We start from the raw sequence: 19,824 nt of genomic DNA, 5'->3' as shown, positions 1-19,824 counted from the left end.
ACTTAAACTGTTCCAGAAAATTGCAGAGGAAGGTAAACTTCCAAACTCACTCTATGAGGCCACCATCACCCTAATACCAAAACCTGACAGAGATGCCACAAAAAAAGAAAACTACAGGCCAATATCACTGATGAACATAGATGCAAAAATCCTTAACAAAATTCTAGCAATCAGAATCCAACAATACATTAAAAAGATCATACATCATGACAAAGTGGGCTTTATCCCAGGGATGCAAGGATTCTTCAATATCCACAAATCAATCAATGTAATACACCACATTAACAAATTGAAAAATAAAAGCCATATGGTTATCTTAATAGATGCAGAGAAAGCCTTTCACATCCATTTATGATAAAAACTCTCCAGAAAGCAGGAATAGAAGGAACATACCTCAGCATAAAAGCTATATATGACAAACCCTCAGCAACATTATCCTCAATGGTGAAAAATTGAAAGCATTTCCCCTAAAGTCAGGAACAAGACAAAGATGTCCACTTTCACCGCTACTATTCAACATAGTTTTGGAAGTTTTAGCCACAGCAATCAGAGCAGAAAAAGAAATAAAAGGAATCCAGATTGGAAAAGAAGAAGTAAAACTCTCACTGCAGATGACATGATCCTCTACATAGAAAACCCTAAAGACTCCACCAGAAAATTACTAGAGCTAATCAATGAATATAGTAAAGTTGCAGGATATAAAATCAACACACAGAAATCCCTTGCATTCCTGTACACTAATAATGAGAAAATAGAAAGAGAAATTAAGGAAACAATTCCATTCACCATTGCAATGAAAAGAATAGAATACTTGGAGTATATCTACCTAAAGAAACTAAAGACCTATATATAGAAAACTATAAAACACTGGTGAAAGAAATCAAAGAAGACACTAATAGATGGAGAAATATACCATGTTTGTGGATTGGAAGAATCAATATAGTGAAAATTGAGTGTACTACCCAAAGTAATCTATAGATTCAATGCAATCCCTATCAGGCTACCAATGGTATTTTTCAAAGATCTAGAACAAATAATTTCACAATTTGTATGGAAATACAAAAAACCTTGAATAGTCAAAGCAATCTTGAGAAAGAAGAATGGAACTGGAGGAATCAACCTGCCTGACTCCAAGCTCTTCTACAAAGCCACAGCCATCAAGACAGTATGGTACTGGCACAAAGACAGAAATATAGATCAATGGAACAAAACAGAAAGCCCAGAGACAAATCCACGCACCTCTGGACACCTTATCTTTGACAAAGGAGGCAAGCATATACAATGGAGAAAAGACAATCTTGTTAACAAGTGGTGCTGGGAAAACTGGTCACCACTAGTAAAAGAATGAAACTAGAACACTTTCTAACACCATACACAAAAATAAACTCAAAATGGATTAAAGATCTAAACGTAAGACCAGAAACTATAAAACTCCTAGAGGAGAACATAGGCAAAACACTCTCCAACATAAATCACAGCAGGATCCTCTATGATCCACTTCCCAGAATATTGGAAATAAAAGCAAAATTAAACAAATGGGACCTAATTAAAATTAGAAGCTTCGGCACAACAAAGGAAACTAAAAGCAAGGTGAAAAGACAGCCTTCAGAATGGGAGAAAATCATAGCAAATGAAGCAACTGACAAAGAATCTCAAAAATATACAAGCAACTCCTGCAGCTCAATTCCAGAAAAATAAATGACCCAATCAGAAAATGGGCTGAAGAACTAAACAGATATTTCTCCAAAGAAGACATACAGATGGCTAACAAACACATGAAAAGATGCTCAACATCGCTTATTATCAGAGAAACTCAAATAAAAACCACAATGAGGTACCATTGCACACCAGTCAGAGTGGCTGCTATCCAAAAGTCTACAAGCAATAAATGCTGGAGAGGGTGTGGAGAAAAGGGGACCCTCTTACACTGTTGAGGGGAATGCAAACTAGTACAGCCACTATGGAGAACAGTGTAGAGATTCCTTAAAAAACTGGAAATAGAACTGCCATAAGACTCAGCAATCTCACTTCTGGGCATACACACTGAGGAAACTAGAATTGAAAGAGACACATGTTCTCCAATGTTCATTGCAGCACTGTTTATAATAGCCAGGACATGGAAACAACCTAGATGTCCATCAGTAGACGAATGGATAAGAAAGCTGTAGTACATACACACGATGGAGTATTACTCAGCCATTAAAAAGAATATATTTGAATCAGTTCTAAGGAGATGGATGAAACTGGAGCCGATTATACAGAGTGAAGTAAGCCAGAAAGAAAAACACCAATACAGTACAATAATGCATATATATGGAATTTTGAAAGATGGTAACAATAACACCTATGTGAGACAGCAAAAGAGACACAGATGTATAGAACAGTCTTTTGGACTCTGTGGGAGAGGGAGAGGGTGGGATGATTTGGGAGAATGGCATTGAAACATGTATATTATATGTGAAATGAATCGCCAGTCCAGGTTTGTTGCATGATACAGGATGCTTGGGGCTGGTGCACTGGGATGACTCAGAGGAACGGTATGGGGAGGGAGGATGGAGAGGGGTTCAGGATGGGGAACATATGTACACCTGTGGCGGATTCATGTCAATGTATAGCAAACCAATACAATATTGTAAAGTAATTAGCCTCCAATTAAAATAAGTAAATTTATATTTTTTTAAAAGTCAAATGAGATTTTGAGTATAAAATCATTTTTTTAAACTTTGAAGATAGCACATCAACTTTATTAATTATCAGAATGACCTCACCCCCAAAACCTAATCACCCTAACCCAACTTGATTTTGTTCTTTTTCTGAAATTATAGTTAGCTGGTTGTTTGTCCTGCAGGGTATAATCCTTGACTGTATGTTTGCTTTTCCTATTTTCTCTGAGCAGCCACAGTGGGAAAGGAAATGTACTCACAAAGGGACCAGAATCATGATACTTTGTGGCAGGCATCCTCAGGGATTTTAACAAATGACTGAGGGCTTAAACTAAAAATAATCATACTATTCAGTGACTTTATTGTGACCATCTTGCCAGACATTGACATGTTCATCAAAACTCTGAGGCAGAAATCTCTGACTCAAAATATCTAACCAGCATTTATTTCTAAAGCACAAAGGAATCTAGACTAGCATACAAGTGGCTACTGACTGTCCGTTGACCATGGCAATTTTTAAAATCTGTTCTACAAATGGTATTTTATCATAATCATTCTTGCTAATCTTCCTTTTCCCACCACCTATTCTTCCCTTTTGATCTTCCTGATGAGTTATGTTTATGTGTAGAAAGGGAGGAAGTAATATTCGATAGAATATTCCATTTTTTAGAATGAGCTGAATCTCTTTAAGGCGTGACACTGATAGAAAAAAACACCTATAGCAGAAAGCTCCAATGCATAAAAGAGAGATATATCACACAGCTTTATGAGCGAATGTTTATTTCAATCAAGCCATCTGTAATATGATGAGGATTTCAGATAATGCCAGTCAAGCATTTTTACATCTCTTTGTGAATACTCTTTAGCTTCTGAGCATTAGCTAGTTTTTGAGAGATTTGTAAAACTAATCTTTCTGAATGGGAAAAGCGTACTTCAAGAATAGACCTCTTTGTTGTGGACTCATACTATCCATTTTCCTAAGTGATGGATCTTTGTATGCCCTGACTTTCCTAATAGGTTGACAATGGGATTTTTTAAAGCCCTTCTGTCTTTCATTGATATTGCATATGAAATAAGTAATCTGAAGTTGAATAACCTGCTTTTCTCCACCTTTGTGAAAAGCAACGCTACAGGTATGTATAGAAGAAGATCTGCCTGTAATCACATGCCTATTATAGCTTGATCAGATTTTCCATATTTGTGTGTTTGATGCCTCTTATCAGTATTTGTTTACTAATGAAAGAACATCTATTCTAAAAGTCTTCTACCTCCACCACCTATATTTCTATCAGGACTATCAGGAGATCTACACTGAAAGAACTTCCTGGTGACACACCTATGGAAATGTAAGGTCAAGTTTGCTATTTCATTCTTTCAAAAATTCAATGATTTCCTTAACAGATAAGGTGAAAGGAGTCCTTGTTTGACATCTGACACTTTTCTAAAACTGTAATAAAATCCCCCTCTATTAGGATTCAACCTTTCTTCTTGTTGGTTTCACCAGCCCAGAAACTTCCTGACCTTCTCTTTGCTGTTGCTGGCCTGCCCTGTCATCATGTCAGCAGTCATCAGCACTTCCTCCAGGGCTTCAGTGGACAGGAAAGGTCACCTCCTCGCCCAACACTCCTAGAACAGTAGAAGGAAGAGGAGGTGAAACTCCCTTCAGCTCTCTCTGCTACATTATAGTGGCTCCGATAAAGGACATGGATAAGGAAAAGGCTGAAACTGTTGCTTAAAAGTTTTGGGATTAATTGAGGATTTAATTCACCCTTTCTTTCTCTCCCCCTGCTAAAGCAGATAGTTGAGAGTTGGCACAGTGTCAAAACCAGGCTGTTTCTCAACCCGAATTTCAGCTCCACACATGTCAAGAGTCTTTGTTAAGGGCTTCTTTTTAAACAGGGAATCTAAATTCCCACTTGTGCCTTGAGCTTTAGTAAACCTGGGCTACTTTAAATTGTCACTTTACAAAGAAGTAACCTGCTTATTTTTTTTTCCCCCTTCTTCATCTTCTTCGCATCAAGTCATGACTACACAAAGTAACATGCCTCTGTTTAGGCTTAGTAAGGACCTTTCCAAATTTTATACAGTCCAAGTCAAGGAGGGAAATAAAGAGGAACTTTATGGAAGAGGCATAAAGCAGTTGTACAGAACACGTTTAAAGGGCACATTAAGTCAGTTTTTGTCTGTGATTCTTTCCCTTTATGGCATATGTTATACATTGACAGGGATTAAGTTTCTCTCCTGAATGGAACAATACAGAGTCACAGGGAGCTACTGTACTTTACAAAGCACAGGCACCCTCACAGGCAAATAGCAAATAGAAACAAACGTATCTTACAGTATCTCACAAACTAACCAAGTTAGTTAAGAGCACCGGGCTCTGCTTCATCTATCTCAAGTCCGCATCTTTTGCATTTCTCTCCTGGCTCTGCCGCGGGCTCCTCCGCGCTCCTTTCTTTTTCACCCTTTTCCCCCTCCCCGGCGCCCCCCCACCCACCCCTTCTTGCTCGCACTGTTACACTTTCTCTGTCCCCTCGGCTTTGTTATTCAGCATGTCTGATTAGCAGGAGCCTGATTGGCTGGCTGCCTGCTCCGAGAGAGATTCCATTCAGCTTACCCCCCACCCATCCACCCACCCACCCACCCCTTGGTCAGGAAATATGAGCGGGTCTGATGGAAGCTGATAGGCAGGGCTGGAGTGTAAGCACCAGTCCTGGATGTGACAGCAAGCAGAGGAGCATTTTGCAGCTTATTCAGTGTCCGATTCGGATTCCGGCAAGAATCCAAGCATGGAATGCTGCCGTCGGGCATCTCCTGGCACACCGTTCCTCTTGCTGGCTTTCCTGCTCCTGGTAAATGCCTTTTCGTTTCAATACATCCTTCGTGGGCATTTAGTCTGGGTGCTGTTGGGGTGGTGTGGACGTGTGTGAGTGTGTGTGACTGTATCTTTCTCTTCAAATGCCAGGTAAAGTAATTTTCATGGCTTTAAAAAATAAAAACTTTTTGCAGAAAGCTAACCCCAACTTTCCAAACAAAATAAAGTCTACAAGACTGTGTGGGAATAGCTAGAGGTATATAGGATGCTGAGACTTAAACTTTGAGATCTACTGCGTGGAGTTTGTGTGCTGAGGGCTGTATAAATGGTGGTGTGCATGCTTGGAATTTAGGTAACAGACGTCCTGAAATCCAACTCATTGACTGTGGTGTTACTGTAATTTTTTTGAAGGATGGGCTGTGCGAGGCTTTCTCCCACTGCCTGTTATGAGTCCTCCTTCCTCTGTGCACATGTGCTAAGGAACCAGGTAAAAGAGGGAATGAAAGCCTCTCTGTGGCCAACCCAGATTATAGTTCATAATTATGGCAAGTCATCTATGGATACAAGTTAATGCCAGTATTTATGAATTGAGGATTATGGTCTTTGATCTCAGATCTTCTTTTGAAGAAGAAAATGCTGACTTTAGTTTCGGCTGCTTTCCATAGTCACAGTGATAAGATGCTCTGCTCTGGAACGTCAGCACACACTGCATTTTTGACTAGAAGTAAATGTTCCGTTCTGACTCATACTTGGTTTTATGGGCAGAAAATGAACCTTTACTGTCCAAAAAAAATCTACACTCAAAATATTAATAGCAATGCACATTTTTTTAAACCAGAGTGTTCTGGGCAGGCAGCTTTGTAAACCTCATCTGAAGGTTTGATTCCAAAATTTGCACACACCGAGTCCAAACAAACGTGATTGTAGCTCTCCCTGTCACATTTCTGGAGAGCCAGCCCTTCCTCAGAAGGTAACCAGGCAAGAAGGGAAAAGGGGGAATTTGTAACACACCACACGTATAGGTCACATTGATTCATTGAAGATGAAGGAATGTTTGTTCTGATTAGACTCTGAAAAATTTGATCTGCACTGTAATTTTGAAGGAGGGAAGCAAGCTATTTAGCATAAATTCTAAAACTCCAGGAAGGCTCAACAGCTCATCAGACAGTGATTAAATATGTTAACATTCCCACTTCTTATTTGCATCATTATAGCCAAGAAGTCATAATGCTACGTTGCAAAAGCTGGAAATACAGAAATATATTTTCAAGTGCTCATAGAAATTTAAAGGCAAACTGAATTTTAAGCATGAATGGACTGTAAGTTTTGGGCTGTTCTGAGGAATATAAAAAGCAGAATGTTGAGGTGTGCTTTATGACTAGTGGGGCAAGCAATTTATGAAAGGTGTCTCATTTTTTCCATATGGGACGTGTTACTTATATACACACCATTAGTTTGCCTCGTCTTTCCTTCTTTGTGAATTTTTGAAAGCATAGGTTATTTTCCCATTTAATTACATCATGAAGCAAAATTACCAGTACACAGTACTTTTTTGATATCTTCGTATAGAGGTATGATCTCATTATACTTTGGAAAAACTTGCCCACTCAGGAATAGATTGTTTTCACTGCCCACTTGGTAAGTGCAATATATTTCTCTTTGATATTTTTAATATTCATATATGTGTTTGAGCATATAATGACACGTATGTGGATAAAAGGAGAATTTGCTTATTTCAGATTTGAAACATAAAACATCTTTGGTTTAAATTACAATAATTATACTGTGAGGATAAAAGGAAATAAAACCCAGGCTTGTTTTATGCCTACATTTAAATCAATTGGGATTTTGAAAGTTAGGCCAGAAAAGAAAGAACTGTCTGGTGAGTGCCAAGATATATCCCTGTACAGAGTAACAATGTTAGTAGTACCTGCCCATATATTGTGTGTCTGAACGTGTCAAACACAAGGTCAGTTGTTTGAAAAGCATTGCAGTGAATTCTCACAATAATCTTGCAAATAAGGCATTGTTAAACCCATTCTGCAGATAAGGACGCAAGCTTATATTTGAACTCAGAAGGGAAATAATGGAGAGAAAATGACTTGTTTGGTTTGTACTATGGTCACAAAATGTTTAGTAGTGATGGAAGCAATGACATAGGTTGGTCTCTAGTCTTTACTGGAGGTATTTAGGCTTTTTGCTTCATCTTGGCCACTAAAGATGTGTGCAACATTATGGACACTTGTCACACTTGCTCATTCACTGTCCCATGTAGCTTTGGAGCCGAAAGTAAGTTATTGGCCCAAGAGAAAGTGACCTGAAATGTGATCAGGAGTTGAACTGGAAGTGTGACATTTTCAGCTCCACCTTCAGTGAGGATCTAGAAATGGAACTGGGTGGCTTATTTTTCTTATAACTGTTTGATACATTTTAAGAGTCTGTCTAATCTTAGAATTAATTTAAGCAATTTTTAAAGCTCACTTTTTACTTAATGGAAAATTATCTGTTTGTTTAGTAGCAAAGCCCGGTTTCTACTTCAAAACACAATGAAGTCCCTGTGTCTTTTATATCTATTTTTGGTTACCACTCACGTTTACATGCAAAGCTCAGACATCACAGACTGCTATTGTACTATGCACACAGTAGGACAGTAGTGCTGGGCAAGGGATTTTATTCTGACATTCAGGTCAAATTAAGCCACAAAACCCCACATTCCCCATCTCCCCACGCTGCTCCCCTTTTCCCTGCTCCCTCCTTTGTCCCAATTGTTTAGTTCAGAAGGAATGTGGGGGAAAACCATGACCGGCCATTGACATATGTGTCCATCCAAACTTGAAGTCAAATCTCTTCTTGTCAGAAAGGCATTTAATCAAATTTGCATTTGCTTTTTGTTTCTTTTAAGTGGTTTTAAGCTGTTTCGCCTGCTATTGTGGGAGTTGCAAGGGTAACACTCAGAATTATAATAAAGTACATGTGTTTTTCTGTTGAATTTCTTTTTTTTCTCTGTACTAATTTATACATGGAAACTAGTCAAACACAATAGCCCATTCCCTTCGGTCGGTCTGGCACTCTCCTCCACTATTATCTAAGTGGATCTATCTTGGATGGTGATAGCACCATTAGCTTGTGGAATGAATGTTAAGTCCCTTATTTATAGCAGACTGTGGCCTGCTCCAATAGTGTGTATGTATGTGTGCATGCATGCACAAGCACCTCACTGTAACTATTTACATCTATTTCTTACTCTGATGCCTACATTGTCCTTAAACCAAACTCAAAGATATTTCAAGTAACCTAGAGAATGCAACGAGGCATTTCTTTAAACATTATTTACTTCATGTTTTTGAGTCGTTTCTTATCTAGACATAGTCAGCTTCATTTTTGTTTTCTCCTGTTTTAGCATTTCAATCTGTTTCAAAGCCACTTTCCAGTCTCCATTATTATTTTCATGTGAACCAGTTCTAGAGCTTCATATAAGTTGAGGGAAGTGTGTCCAATAGTAGTCACTAGTGAACTAAAAAAGAATCATTTCACTCCAGGCAAGGTTTTCCTTGAAAGACTGCAGATATTTTAAAGACTTTTGAAAGAGAGAGAATGAATAAATGAATGTATTTGTGCATTCATAGGAGTGTTGAATACTCTTTACCTATATGTTGATTCCTCTTTACCTATATGTGTGGATAAAATGGAAAGTGAATCTCTAGCAGACCATGGGAGAGGCAATTACTCAAACTTAGGAGTGTACAGAGTTCATTCTTATATCTTTAAAACAAAATTAAAATCGGGGTATGTGTAGTTTTAATCAGTGAAGTGTAGATAACCCCTGTTCTTGCTATTCATTTTTAAGCCCATTTTGTTGGCACGTTTTGCACAGGATTTATGTTTGCATGAGACATGGTCTGCTATTTTGGTTCTCCCCTTTATTATGGCTTAATCAAAATATAATTTTAAACTCTTTCAGAAAAAAGTGCAGTGTCCTGTGAATTTCTGCATCTCCTACAGTACCTACTAGAATATCTTGGATAGTACAGGCATCGTAACTGTTTGTGAACTAAATTCAGAGAGCAAAGGATGTAGAGAGACTCATACGGTTCTCCCTAATTCTCAATAATTCAGGGTTTCCCAACTTCATATATGTTGTCCAACTTCTTTTGTGAAGTGGCAGCTCTGCTTTTATTTTGTCTATTTCAGGCTCCAAGTCTCACTGGAAATAAGTTTCTTTCTGCCCTTCTCTCATTGTGCACGTTCTATTGTTTCTTGCGGTCTCCTGAGTAGAGTGACTCGGAAGTAAGCTCTTCGTTAGCTAGAGAATCATAGTGTTTTCTTGAGTGAGCGCATTCCTTGACTATAACCTACTGGTGAAGCATGTTGAGATAATCACAGGAAAAGGTGTCTAACTCCAGTTTGAGAGTCTTGCTGTTTGTACTGATTTTCTTTATCTAGAGAGCTGGCTTCAAACTTTGTGTTTTCACCAGAATGAGACAAGTTCATCTTTTGTCAGCATCATAAAAGCCATACCATGTGGTTGAATTTTGGCTTGATTGGCAGGACAAGCTCACAAGCAGCTTAGGCCTATGCTTAGGCATAGCAGAGGTGATGTAAGTCCAAAAGGATCTAATTGAAATAGGCCAGCACAGCTGTGTGGGGAGCCTGCCTGTTAACTGGGTAAGCTGTTGCTATCAACCCCTTCTTTCCATGAGCTCAAAAATAAATGACTAAATCTCCCCAATTCCCAGACTTCAAGATGAAAAACTACGTCGAATAGCTAGCTGGGAGCACCCAGCATGTGGAGCAGTCTTCTGGCCATGTCAAGAAGATGTCTCAATGATAGTAGTCTGCAGCCAACAGTGACCTCTGGCTGTTTGTTTGTTGTATTTTCAGAAGCTCAGTATTTATAAATCAATTAGAATATTTTCCTATACTTGTTAAGAGTCTCTCTTCCAGTCATAGAAATATATCTTCTCTCAGAAACCCCTGTAATCTTCATTTGAAGAAAAACCATAATTTCTTTTTTAAAGTTGAAGATTACAGTGTTTCTCTTGAGTATTTTTTTTAACTGGAAGATGATTTCTTTATAATATTGGGTTGGTTTCTGCTGTACAACAATGCGAATCAGCCATAAGTATGTGTGTGTATATGTATGTGTGTGTGTGTGTGTGTGTGTGTGTGTGTGTGTGTGTGTGTGTGTGTGTATCCTCTCCCCCTGGAGCCTCCCTCCCACATCCCCTCATCCCATTGCTCTAGAGAAAGGCGAGCTGAGCTTCCTGAGCTTTATAGCAGCTTCCCATTCACTATCTATTGTATACAGGGTGGTATATATATTTCAGTGCTACTCTCTCGATTCATCCCAGACTCTATGTTTTTTGTTTGACTACCCCACCCTAAATTCCATCAATGTATAGTCAGCATTTAGTAATTATTTGTCAGAGGCATGCGTAATTCATTGTATCCTCAATAGTATTTTAAAATGTAATTTCTTCTAGTCTTGTGCTTCCTTGTATTTATGTCTGTCATTGACTTCTTACATTGTACTTATGTTTCCATCTTCATCAACAAAGTTGTGGATGACGGCAGAAGTGACTTGTTCCTCCTGCCTTTATCAGAATACCTGGTCTCAGTAAAGGTTGTTGAATGAGTGAGTAAATGAATGAATAAGAAATTTGGTAAGAAAATATGAGAAAAGCATGCAGTACAAGTAGCAAGGGGAACATGTGAACGTCCATTTCACTGGGGGGAATTTCATCAATCCTGGTTTTAGCAAGACCAAAGCAATAAACCTAATACATTCAAAAGAGAAGTTAAATATTTTGCTTTCTTTCTCTTCACCCAATGAAAAACAATTGAATGACAGTCCTTTTTAGTGTTAGAATGAAATTTGCACCTTTCATATCTTTTTGTAAGCCATTTAGTTCTCAAGGAAAAAAATGACGCATTAGCCACAGTTTTATAGAACCAGAAGGTAGTTATAATTGCTCATTGTAGCAGAGATAATGGAAAAGGTGATGGCACCCCACTCCAGTACTCTTGCCTGGAAAATCCCAGGGACGGAGGAGCCTGGTGGGCTGCAGTCCGTGGGGTCACTAAGAGTTGGACACGACTGAGAGACTTCACTTTGACTTTTCACTTTCATGCATTGGAGAAGGAAATGGCAACCCACTCCAGTATTCTTGCCTGGAGAATCCCAGGGATGGGGGAGCCTGGTAGGCTGTCATCTATGGGGTCGCACAGAGTTGGACACGACTGAAGCGACTTAGCAGCAGCAGCAGCAGCAGCAGCAGCGATAATATTATGGAATCACCAAAATTCATTTCTTTTCACTGCTGGGCACAAAGATAAACTTTCTTTCCCAGCTTTGTCTCTAATTAGTTGTTCTATCATGATTGAGTTCTAGTCAATGGAATGTCATTCGAAATGATATATGGCACTTCTAGGCCTGATGTCATCCACGTAATCCTCCAAATAAGTAAGAACTCTCTTTATACACCTGCTGGATGCAGAGAATCGAGCAAAAACTTCAAGACTCTAGAAAACAGTAAAGGCACCAAACGTAAGGCCTCATCCCTGAATGACTGCATGGGGCAGAGCCCTACAGTGACACTCTCACAGAACTGCATTTGTGAATGTTCATTAGTTAACCTTGAGCAAACAATAAACCTTTGTTGTTTTAAACACTGAGATTTGGGGGAATGTGTTGTTTGTTATACTGATAACCTTCTTAAATAGCATATGCTTTATATTTAGACGGCATGCATGCTTACAAATAGTACTAATATCACTTTTCATTTTTTTATACGGGAAAGTTAAAATAAGGAGATGCCATATCACCCTGATAATGGTTTAATCTCTGTGGTTTGTGACTTATTACGTACTTAGAGCGCTCTAAAATACTTGAGGGTATGTGGTAAAATAGGAAAATGGGTCCATGTCTTTTTTCTTTAATTTAATTATTTTTGGCTGCATTGGATCTTTCTTGCTGCATGTGGGCTCTCGTTGCGGCAAGTGGGGGTTACTTTTGTTCAGTGTGCAGGCTTCTCCTTGTGGTGACTTCTCTTGTTGTGGAACACAAGCTCTAGGTGCGGTTCAGTAGTGGGTTCAGTCCTTGTGGCATTCAGGCTCTTGAACACAGGCTCAGTAGTTGTGGCTCCTGGGCTTTGTTGCTCCACAGCATGTGGGGTCTTCCCAGACCAGAGGTCGAACCTGTGTCCCTTTCACTGGCAGGGAGACTCCCAACCACTAGACCACCAGGAAAGTCCTCCATGTCCTTCTTCAAACAGGACTGAAGTGAGCAGTAAGAACTAAGGGGTGAGGGGAAGGCACGTCGTGGTCAACAGTTGTAATCTCATGGAATAGAACAGGATCACACACGTGACAGAACACTGACCCTCACAGATGCAAGGCGAAGGCAAAGAAAGACCAAGGCACAACTGATGTAGCTCCAAAGAGAGAGGTCAGGAAGCAAAGGAGTAGATGAGGACAGAAAGGGGAACAGCCTCACACACACATACACAAACACACAAAAGTTTCACACAGTAACAAAGTGAAACACACTTCTTGAGTACACCTAGTCTCAACCTACTTGGATACATTTTTCTAGAAAGTGTCCAAGTGTCATGAAAGAGTCCATCCCACCTAACTCTCTGGGACACCGTGAGAGGAAAACAGAGCATTGGATGAAGCGTTTTTGTCGTCTCCAAAGGAATAGAAAACTTTGGGTGGTTACTTTAATTCATGTGAAAATTACTTTTCTATCATCAGCTATATGCCCAACACAGAGCCAGGTTCCATGGAAGACAGTTTAAGGCAGTCCTTGTAATGAGGAGCTTGGTAGTGCACTGGACATTCTGTTGTCAGAGTTTTTTTGCTTGTTTGTTTTTTGTTTTTTAATTTTCAAAAAACTCTTCTGTAAGCAAAAGCTTTGTTATGGATATAATGATTTTCAGTTACCCCACAAGATGGTTCTTTTTGCAGTCCTCTCCCTACTTAGACACTGGCTGTTTAATCCCCTCATCCGGGTAAATGTGAATTATGACTTCCCATAGATTATCAATGTATTATCTTAGATGTGAATGGCTTCCCACAGATTATTAATGTATTATCTTATGAATATTATCAGTCAGTAAAATTTTTGTCCAATTTCTATAGTTCAGAATATGTACTTGTGTAGCAGTACACACATAATAGTGTCTTAGTTAAGATAAATTCCCTGGGGAAAAAAGACTTTCCTCAAAGTAAATTTTTATCATTGTGAAAATTATCAGTAATTAAGTGTGACCAATATCTAAAGAGTTGTCATCTGCCCACTCTCACTGGGGCGTCATGATGACAGACTTCATTCTTATGTAGTTTCCACTCCATTGTGCTTATTTTATAGTAACCAAAATCCAGGCAAAAATAAGCATATTCCATTTGGAATTACATTTCTGTAAGTGCAATGAGTATAGTAGGTTGCATCTCCCAACCTCACTAGATTTTTATCTACAGTTCCTATTAAAATAAGGTGATTACAACAAAATCCAAAAGGTCTCATGCATAGAAGGAGGGGGTGTGGATAGTTCAGAGAAAGGGAATAGCAGAGAAGTCACGTGTGAGCATATGGCATTTATAATTGTGAAGATTTATTCCACTTCTGAGGCAAGAAATTGCAGGACTCTAATAGTTTCACCACCTGTGAATTATTTGGGTGCACCCTCATAAGCAGGTTCTTTCTTCTATTTGTTTAAAGAAATAAGTGGTATGTTCGCCAATTCTACACTACATTAATTTTCACAGAGTTTCCATTTTCATCTTCATTGCTTTTTCAGATTTTTTCCCAAAGCTTCTGCCATTCTCCAACTAAACCTTTGGGTATTTTCTCCTTCAATTTTTGTCTGGGGACTTTCTCTAAGTCAAGTCAGTCTGTTGGCATAAGTGTTGCAATGAAGGAGGAAAGGAGTGCGATAACCTAAGACATCCTGGCATAAATCCCAAGAGCACTAACGAAATGAGACAGGAAATTACGAGCAACCTATAATAAATTCAAACTGTCCAATAAAATAAATATACCTCACTTTGTTCCCTTAGTAAGGTATGGTAGGGTGTCTGATTTCTCAGCCTACACCACCATTTCAAGTCTACCAGAGTGTTGTTCAAACATTGTACTTCACCGATAGAACCAGAAGTGAAAAAGGGTAATGGAAACAATAAGAACTCCTACTGTTCAGGTGCTGAAGTGAGATTTAGAGGAAAGCTTTTTTAGAAATAGTCTGGTTTTCTTTTTTTTTTTTTCTTTTATTCTAGTTATTATAACCGTTTGGCATTGAGACTAGGTACCACATATATTTTTACTTTTACTTTGGGGCTTGTACCCAGTCTAAGATGACAAACATGCTTTGAGATTACTGTTACAGAGTGAATTTAACTGACATTTGGATTCCCAGGACATAGATTTATTGTGTTTTCAAGTTAAAAAGAATTTTTGAGGTAGCATAAAATTTGACCTCAGTTGACTGGGGTCTCTTTGAAGGCAAGGCTTTGGTTCTTATGTCTTGGCTCTCTGTATATCCCTAGTGTGAAACAAAGAGTTTGACATACACAACGTGTTCAGTGTAAGTTTGCTGTTCGAATAAATGAATTAATCACCTATTCCAGCCCTTTGATTGCACAGAATTGAATTTAAAATATAAATATTTGCAAAGAGATTGGAGATTTCTTTGCCAGGAACACCTAGTAGGTAGAATCCAGAGCCTGGAATCTGGATCTCTTTCCTTTGAGTCCATACTCCTTTGAGAAAGAGGTCACTCTCTATGATACCATATGACGCTAGATGACCTTCATATGAGTCAGCTGAGCCAGCCTGGGTAGAGAAGGTGAGGTGCTGAAATGTCACCTCGGTAGATGTGCGGTGCAACAGAAGCCAAGGAAGCCGTGAAGCTGATGGAAAATAATTCTGAGTGAAAACTCAAGGATTATTGTTGGTTTATATATGTTGGGGTGACCTGCTGAAAAGAGGGGACTGAAGTTTATTTCTTGCCCTAGTTGTACAACATACTGGGTTGGCCAAAGTTTTCATTCAGGGTTTTCCATATCATCTCACAGAAAACCCAGATGAACTTTTTGGCCAACCCAATAAGATTCATTTCTCTTTTTTTCGTATTAATGAACAATGTGAATGTGAAATACGCAATGGTGATATATATGTGAAAATAACTTCTTGGGGGACCTTGCACATAGAAGGTCTCCAAGAAGATTTAGCTTCCTTCCCATCCCCCAGCACAAAATACTAAATTCATTGAGAGCCTGCTGTAGATGCCTGACTGTGCTGGGCACAGGGTATATTGTCTCGAACAAAACAGACATGGTTCTAAAGATGCGTCTACTTACATGTAATATCAGAAAGGATTTGAGATTGGGAAGGAGGACAGGAATTAATTGGCCAGTACATTCCATTGGTTTTATGTTGCTGTCATGGTATTATTTTCTTTAAACTGTATATTTAACTATTGCTGATGTAAGGAAGTCTCTGCCTAAAGAAACAGACACATCAATTCATTATTTATAGTGATTCCAAGAAGAATGTATTAAAAAAAACTCTAAAACTCTAAAAGTATGTATTCGAGGTCACTTCTTGAGTTGTGCCTTCTGTCCCCGTCTTTTTTTTTCTCCCCCTGGGATGCTCTTTTTCAGTCATACTGAAACCAAAACTTAATGAGTGTATGACTGTGTCTTTGTTTATGTGATCCATAAACACCTGTCTTTTCCATTTTAGACATATGCTTAAGGAGGGAAACCTTTATACCAGCCCATCATTCAAGTGAATAAAAGGCCAATCACAGCATATAGAGCACTAATGACAATAGACTTCTTTCCTCAAAAGGTTTAGCTTGCTCTGTGGAAACCATTAGTGTAAAAGCCCTTTAGAAATCTTTGAGCATCACCTGGTGACCACCCAGCATGTTCTCAGCTCTCTGTCAGTAGGGGTTCTGATTTTCTAGTACCTCTGCCAAGACCAGGAGCTGACTGTCACTCAGATCATGAACTCCTAATTGCCAAATTTAGACATAAATTGAAGAAAGTAGAGAAAACCACTAGACCATTCAGGTATGACCTAAATCAAATCTCTTACAATTATACAGTGGAAGTGACAAATAGATTCAAGGGATTAGATATGATAGACAGAGTGCCTGAAGAACTATGGACAGAGGTTTGTGACATTGTACAGGAGGCAGAGATAAAGAGCATCTCCAAGCAAAAGAAATGAAAAAAGCAAACATGGCTGTCTGAGGAGGGATTAAAAATAGCTGAGAAAAGAAGTGAAAGACAAAGGAGAAAAGGAAAGATATACCTAATTGAATCCAGAGTTCCAAAGAATAGCAAGGAGAGATAAGAAAGCCTTCCTCAGTGAGCAATGCAAAAAATAAAGGAAAACAACAGAATGGGAAAGGCTAGAGATCTCTTCAAGACAATTACAGATACCAAGGGAACATTTCATGCAAAGATAGGTACAATAAAGGACAGAAATGGTATGGACCTAACAGAAGCAAAAGATTTTAAGAGGAGGTGGCAAGAATACACAGAATTATACAAAAAGATCTTCATGAACCAGATAACCACAATGGTGTGATCACTCACCTAGAGCCAGACATCTTGGAATGTGAAGTCAAGTGGCTGTTAGGAAGCATCACTAACAAAGCTAGTGGAGGTGATGGAATTCCAGGTGAGCTGGAATTTCTAGTTCAAATCCTGAAAGATGATGCTGTGAAAGTGCTGCACTCAATATGCCAGCAAATTTGGAAAACTTAGCAGTGGCCACAGTACTGGAAAAGGTCAGTTTTCATTCCAATCCCAAAGAAAGGCAATGCCAAAAAATGTTCAACTACTGCACAATTGCACTCATCTCACATGCTAGCAAAGTGATGCTCAAAATCCTCCAAGCCAGGCTTCAGCGGGACACGAACCATGAACTTCCACATGTTCAAGCTGGATTTAGAAAAGGCACAGGAACCAGATATCAAAGTGCCAACATCCACTGGATCAAAGAAAAAGCAAGAGAGTTCCAGAAAAATACTTCTGCTTTATTGACTATGCTAAAGCCTTTGACTGTATAGATCACCACAAACTGTGGAAAATTCTGAAAGAGATGGGAATACTAGACCACCTGATCTGCCTTCTGAAAAAGCTGTATGCAGGTCAAGAAGCAACAGTTAGAACTGGACATGGAACAACAGACTGGTTCCAAATTTGGAAAGGAGTATGTCAAGGCTGTATATTGTCCCTGCTTATTTAACTTATATGCAGAGTACATCAGGCAACATGCTGGGCTGGACAAAGCACAAGCTGGAATCAAGATTGTCAGGAAAAATATCAATAACCTCAGATATGCAGATGACACCACCCTTATGGCAGAAAGGGAAGAAGCACTAAAGAGCCTCTTGATGAAAGTGAAAGAGGAGAGTGAAAAAATTGGCTTAAAGCTCAACATTCAGAAAACAAAGATCATGGCATCCGGTCCCATCCCTTCATGGCAAATAGATGGGGAAACAATGGAAATAGTGAGAGACCATTTTTGGGGGCTCCAAAATCACTGCAGATGGTGACAGCAGTCATGGAATTAGAAGACGCCTGCTCTTTGGAAGAAAAGCTATGACCAAGTTAGACAGCATATTCAGAAGCGGAGACATTGCTTTACCAACAAAGGTCCGTCTAGTCAAAGCTATGGTTTTTCCAGTAGTCACGTATGGATGTGAGAGTTGGACTATAAGAAAAGCTGAGCACCAAAGAATTGATGCTTTTGAACTGTGGTATTGGAAAAGACTCTTGAGAGTCCCTTGGACTGGAAGGAGATCCAAACAGTCCATCGTAAAGGGAATCAGTCCTGAATATTTATTGGAAGGACTGATGCTGAAGCTGAAACTCCAGTACTTTGGCCACCTGATGTGAAGAACTGACTCATTTGAAAAGACCCTGATGCTGTGCAAGATTGAAGGCAGGAGGAGAAGGGGATGACAGATGATGAGATGGTTGGATGGCATCACTGACTCGATGGACATGAGGTTGAGTAAGCTCTGGGAGTTGATGGACAGGGAAGCCTGGCATGCTGCAGTCTATGGGGTCACAAAGAGTTGGACACGACTAAATGACTGAACTGAACTGAACTGAACTGCCATGTCCCTATGACCAGCCCCAACCTGCCTTAATCCAAGAGGGGCCTTCTTGCCCCTGGTTGTTTGCTAATTGGTAACTTCAATTTGACAGTGCTGGGACTCAGTCCTCTGTGTCCATTTTAGAGGTCTAGATAATTGAAAGAACTGATTTCCAGATTGTGGATGTCATAGGCCATTAAAATTTCAAAAGGAAATAAAATTATGTTTGCAAGTAGGCAGGAAATATGGAAAATAAAGTTTCTAATGTTTGAATTAAGTAAGGACATTAATAAAACAAAGTTCTAGCAGCTAAATTTCATAAGTTAATAATAGTTACTACTACAGAGAATGCTTGCTTTAGTGTGAGATGTACTTTTCATATATTAAATTATCTAATTGTCATAACAACATTAGGAAGTCACTACAGTTACTTTTCCCATTTTGCAGATGAGGAAACTGAGGCACAGAGAGGTTAAATAACTTGCTTTAGGTCACTCAGCTAGCAGTGGCAGAGTGCAGCTTCAAACACAGGTACAGTTCACTCTTGTCCTAACAATACCATTTTGTGTCATCATCAGTGGAAGAAATGAAAGGTTATTTGAATAAGCCCAAAGTTCCAAGTATATAACTGCAGAAGAGAAACTAAACACATTTAGTTCTATGGAAATCTAACCAGGGCCCTTATCACTCTCCTTGTTCTTCACGCCAGTGAAAATCTTCATTAGACTGACCTGCTGCTCAAAGCCAGACGCTTTCCTTGGAACACAGAGATGAATGAGACACAGGAAGCTCACAGATGCTAAACAAAGTTTTAAAAGGATAACAGACTGAGGCTGAGTGGTGGATAAAAGATGCTATGGGAGCAGGGAGCTGATAGGCAGAAAATCAGTCTGACTTGAAGTGGATCACTGAGGGTGATTTAAAAGACATTTAAAGTGAGTCGTGGGATGGGACTTCCCTGGTGGTTCACTGACTCCCTGCTTCCATTCCAATCTCTGGTCAGGGAACTAAGATCCCACATGCCACAAGGTTCAGCCAAACAAAAACAAAAAAGCTACTAAAGAAGGTCTTAGGAGATCAATAGAAGTTCGCCAGGTAGACAAGAGAGAGAACGGGGCATTAGGCAGAGGGACCTGCGTGGGCAGAGGCACAGTGGAAGGAAAAAGGAAGCTGAGTCTAAGGAGCAGTGAGTGAATCCCAGTGGCTGAAACATAGCTGGTCCTGCAAG

The 19,824-nt window shown here is 39.3% G+C and overlaps 1 protein-coding gene across 2 annotated transcripts in view; it reads left to right on the top strand.

Annotated features, from left to right (window-relative positions):
* Positions 1 to 19,824, top strand: part of ADAMTSL1 (ADAMTS like 1) — a 1,105,223-nt gene that overhangs the window by 605,627 nt on the left and 479,772 nt on the right. Inside the window, exon 1 of one of the 2 annotated variants that reach the window (XM_005683638.3) lies at positions 5,301 to 5,515. The exons of the other annotated variant lie outside the window; for it this stretch is intronic. Within the exon in view, the coding sequence (XP_005683695.2) occupies positions 5,453 to 5,515 (63 nt within the window). The 5' untranslated portion in view covers positions 5,301 to 5,452. Of the gene's footprint in view, positions 1 to 5,300; positions 5,516 to 19,824 lie in introns of those variants that run through there. 2 annotated transcript variants of the gene reach the window in all.

Source organism: Capra hircus, chromosome 8 (genome assembly GCF_001704415.2).
Source record: "Capra hircus breed San Clemente chromosome 8, ASM170441v1, whole genome shotgun sequence".
Lineage (NCBI taxonomy): Eukaryota > Metazoa > Chordata > Mammalia > Artiodactyla > Bovidae > Capra > Capra hircus.
This window is presented reverse-complemented; position numbering and strand designations above follow the sequence as displayed.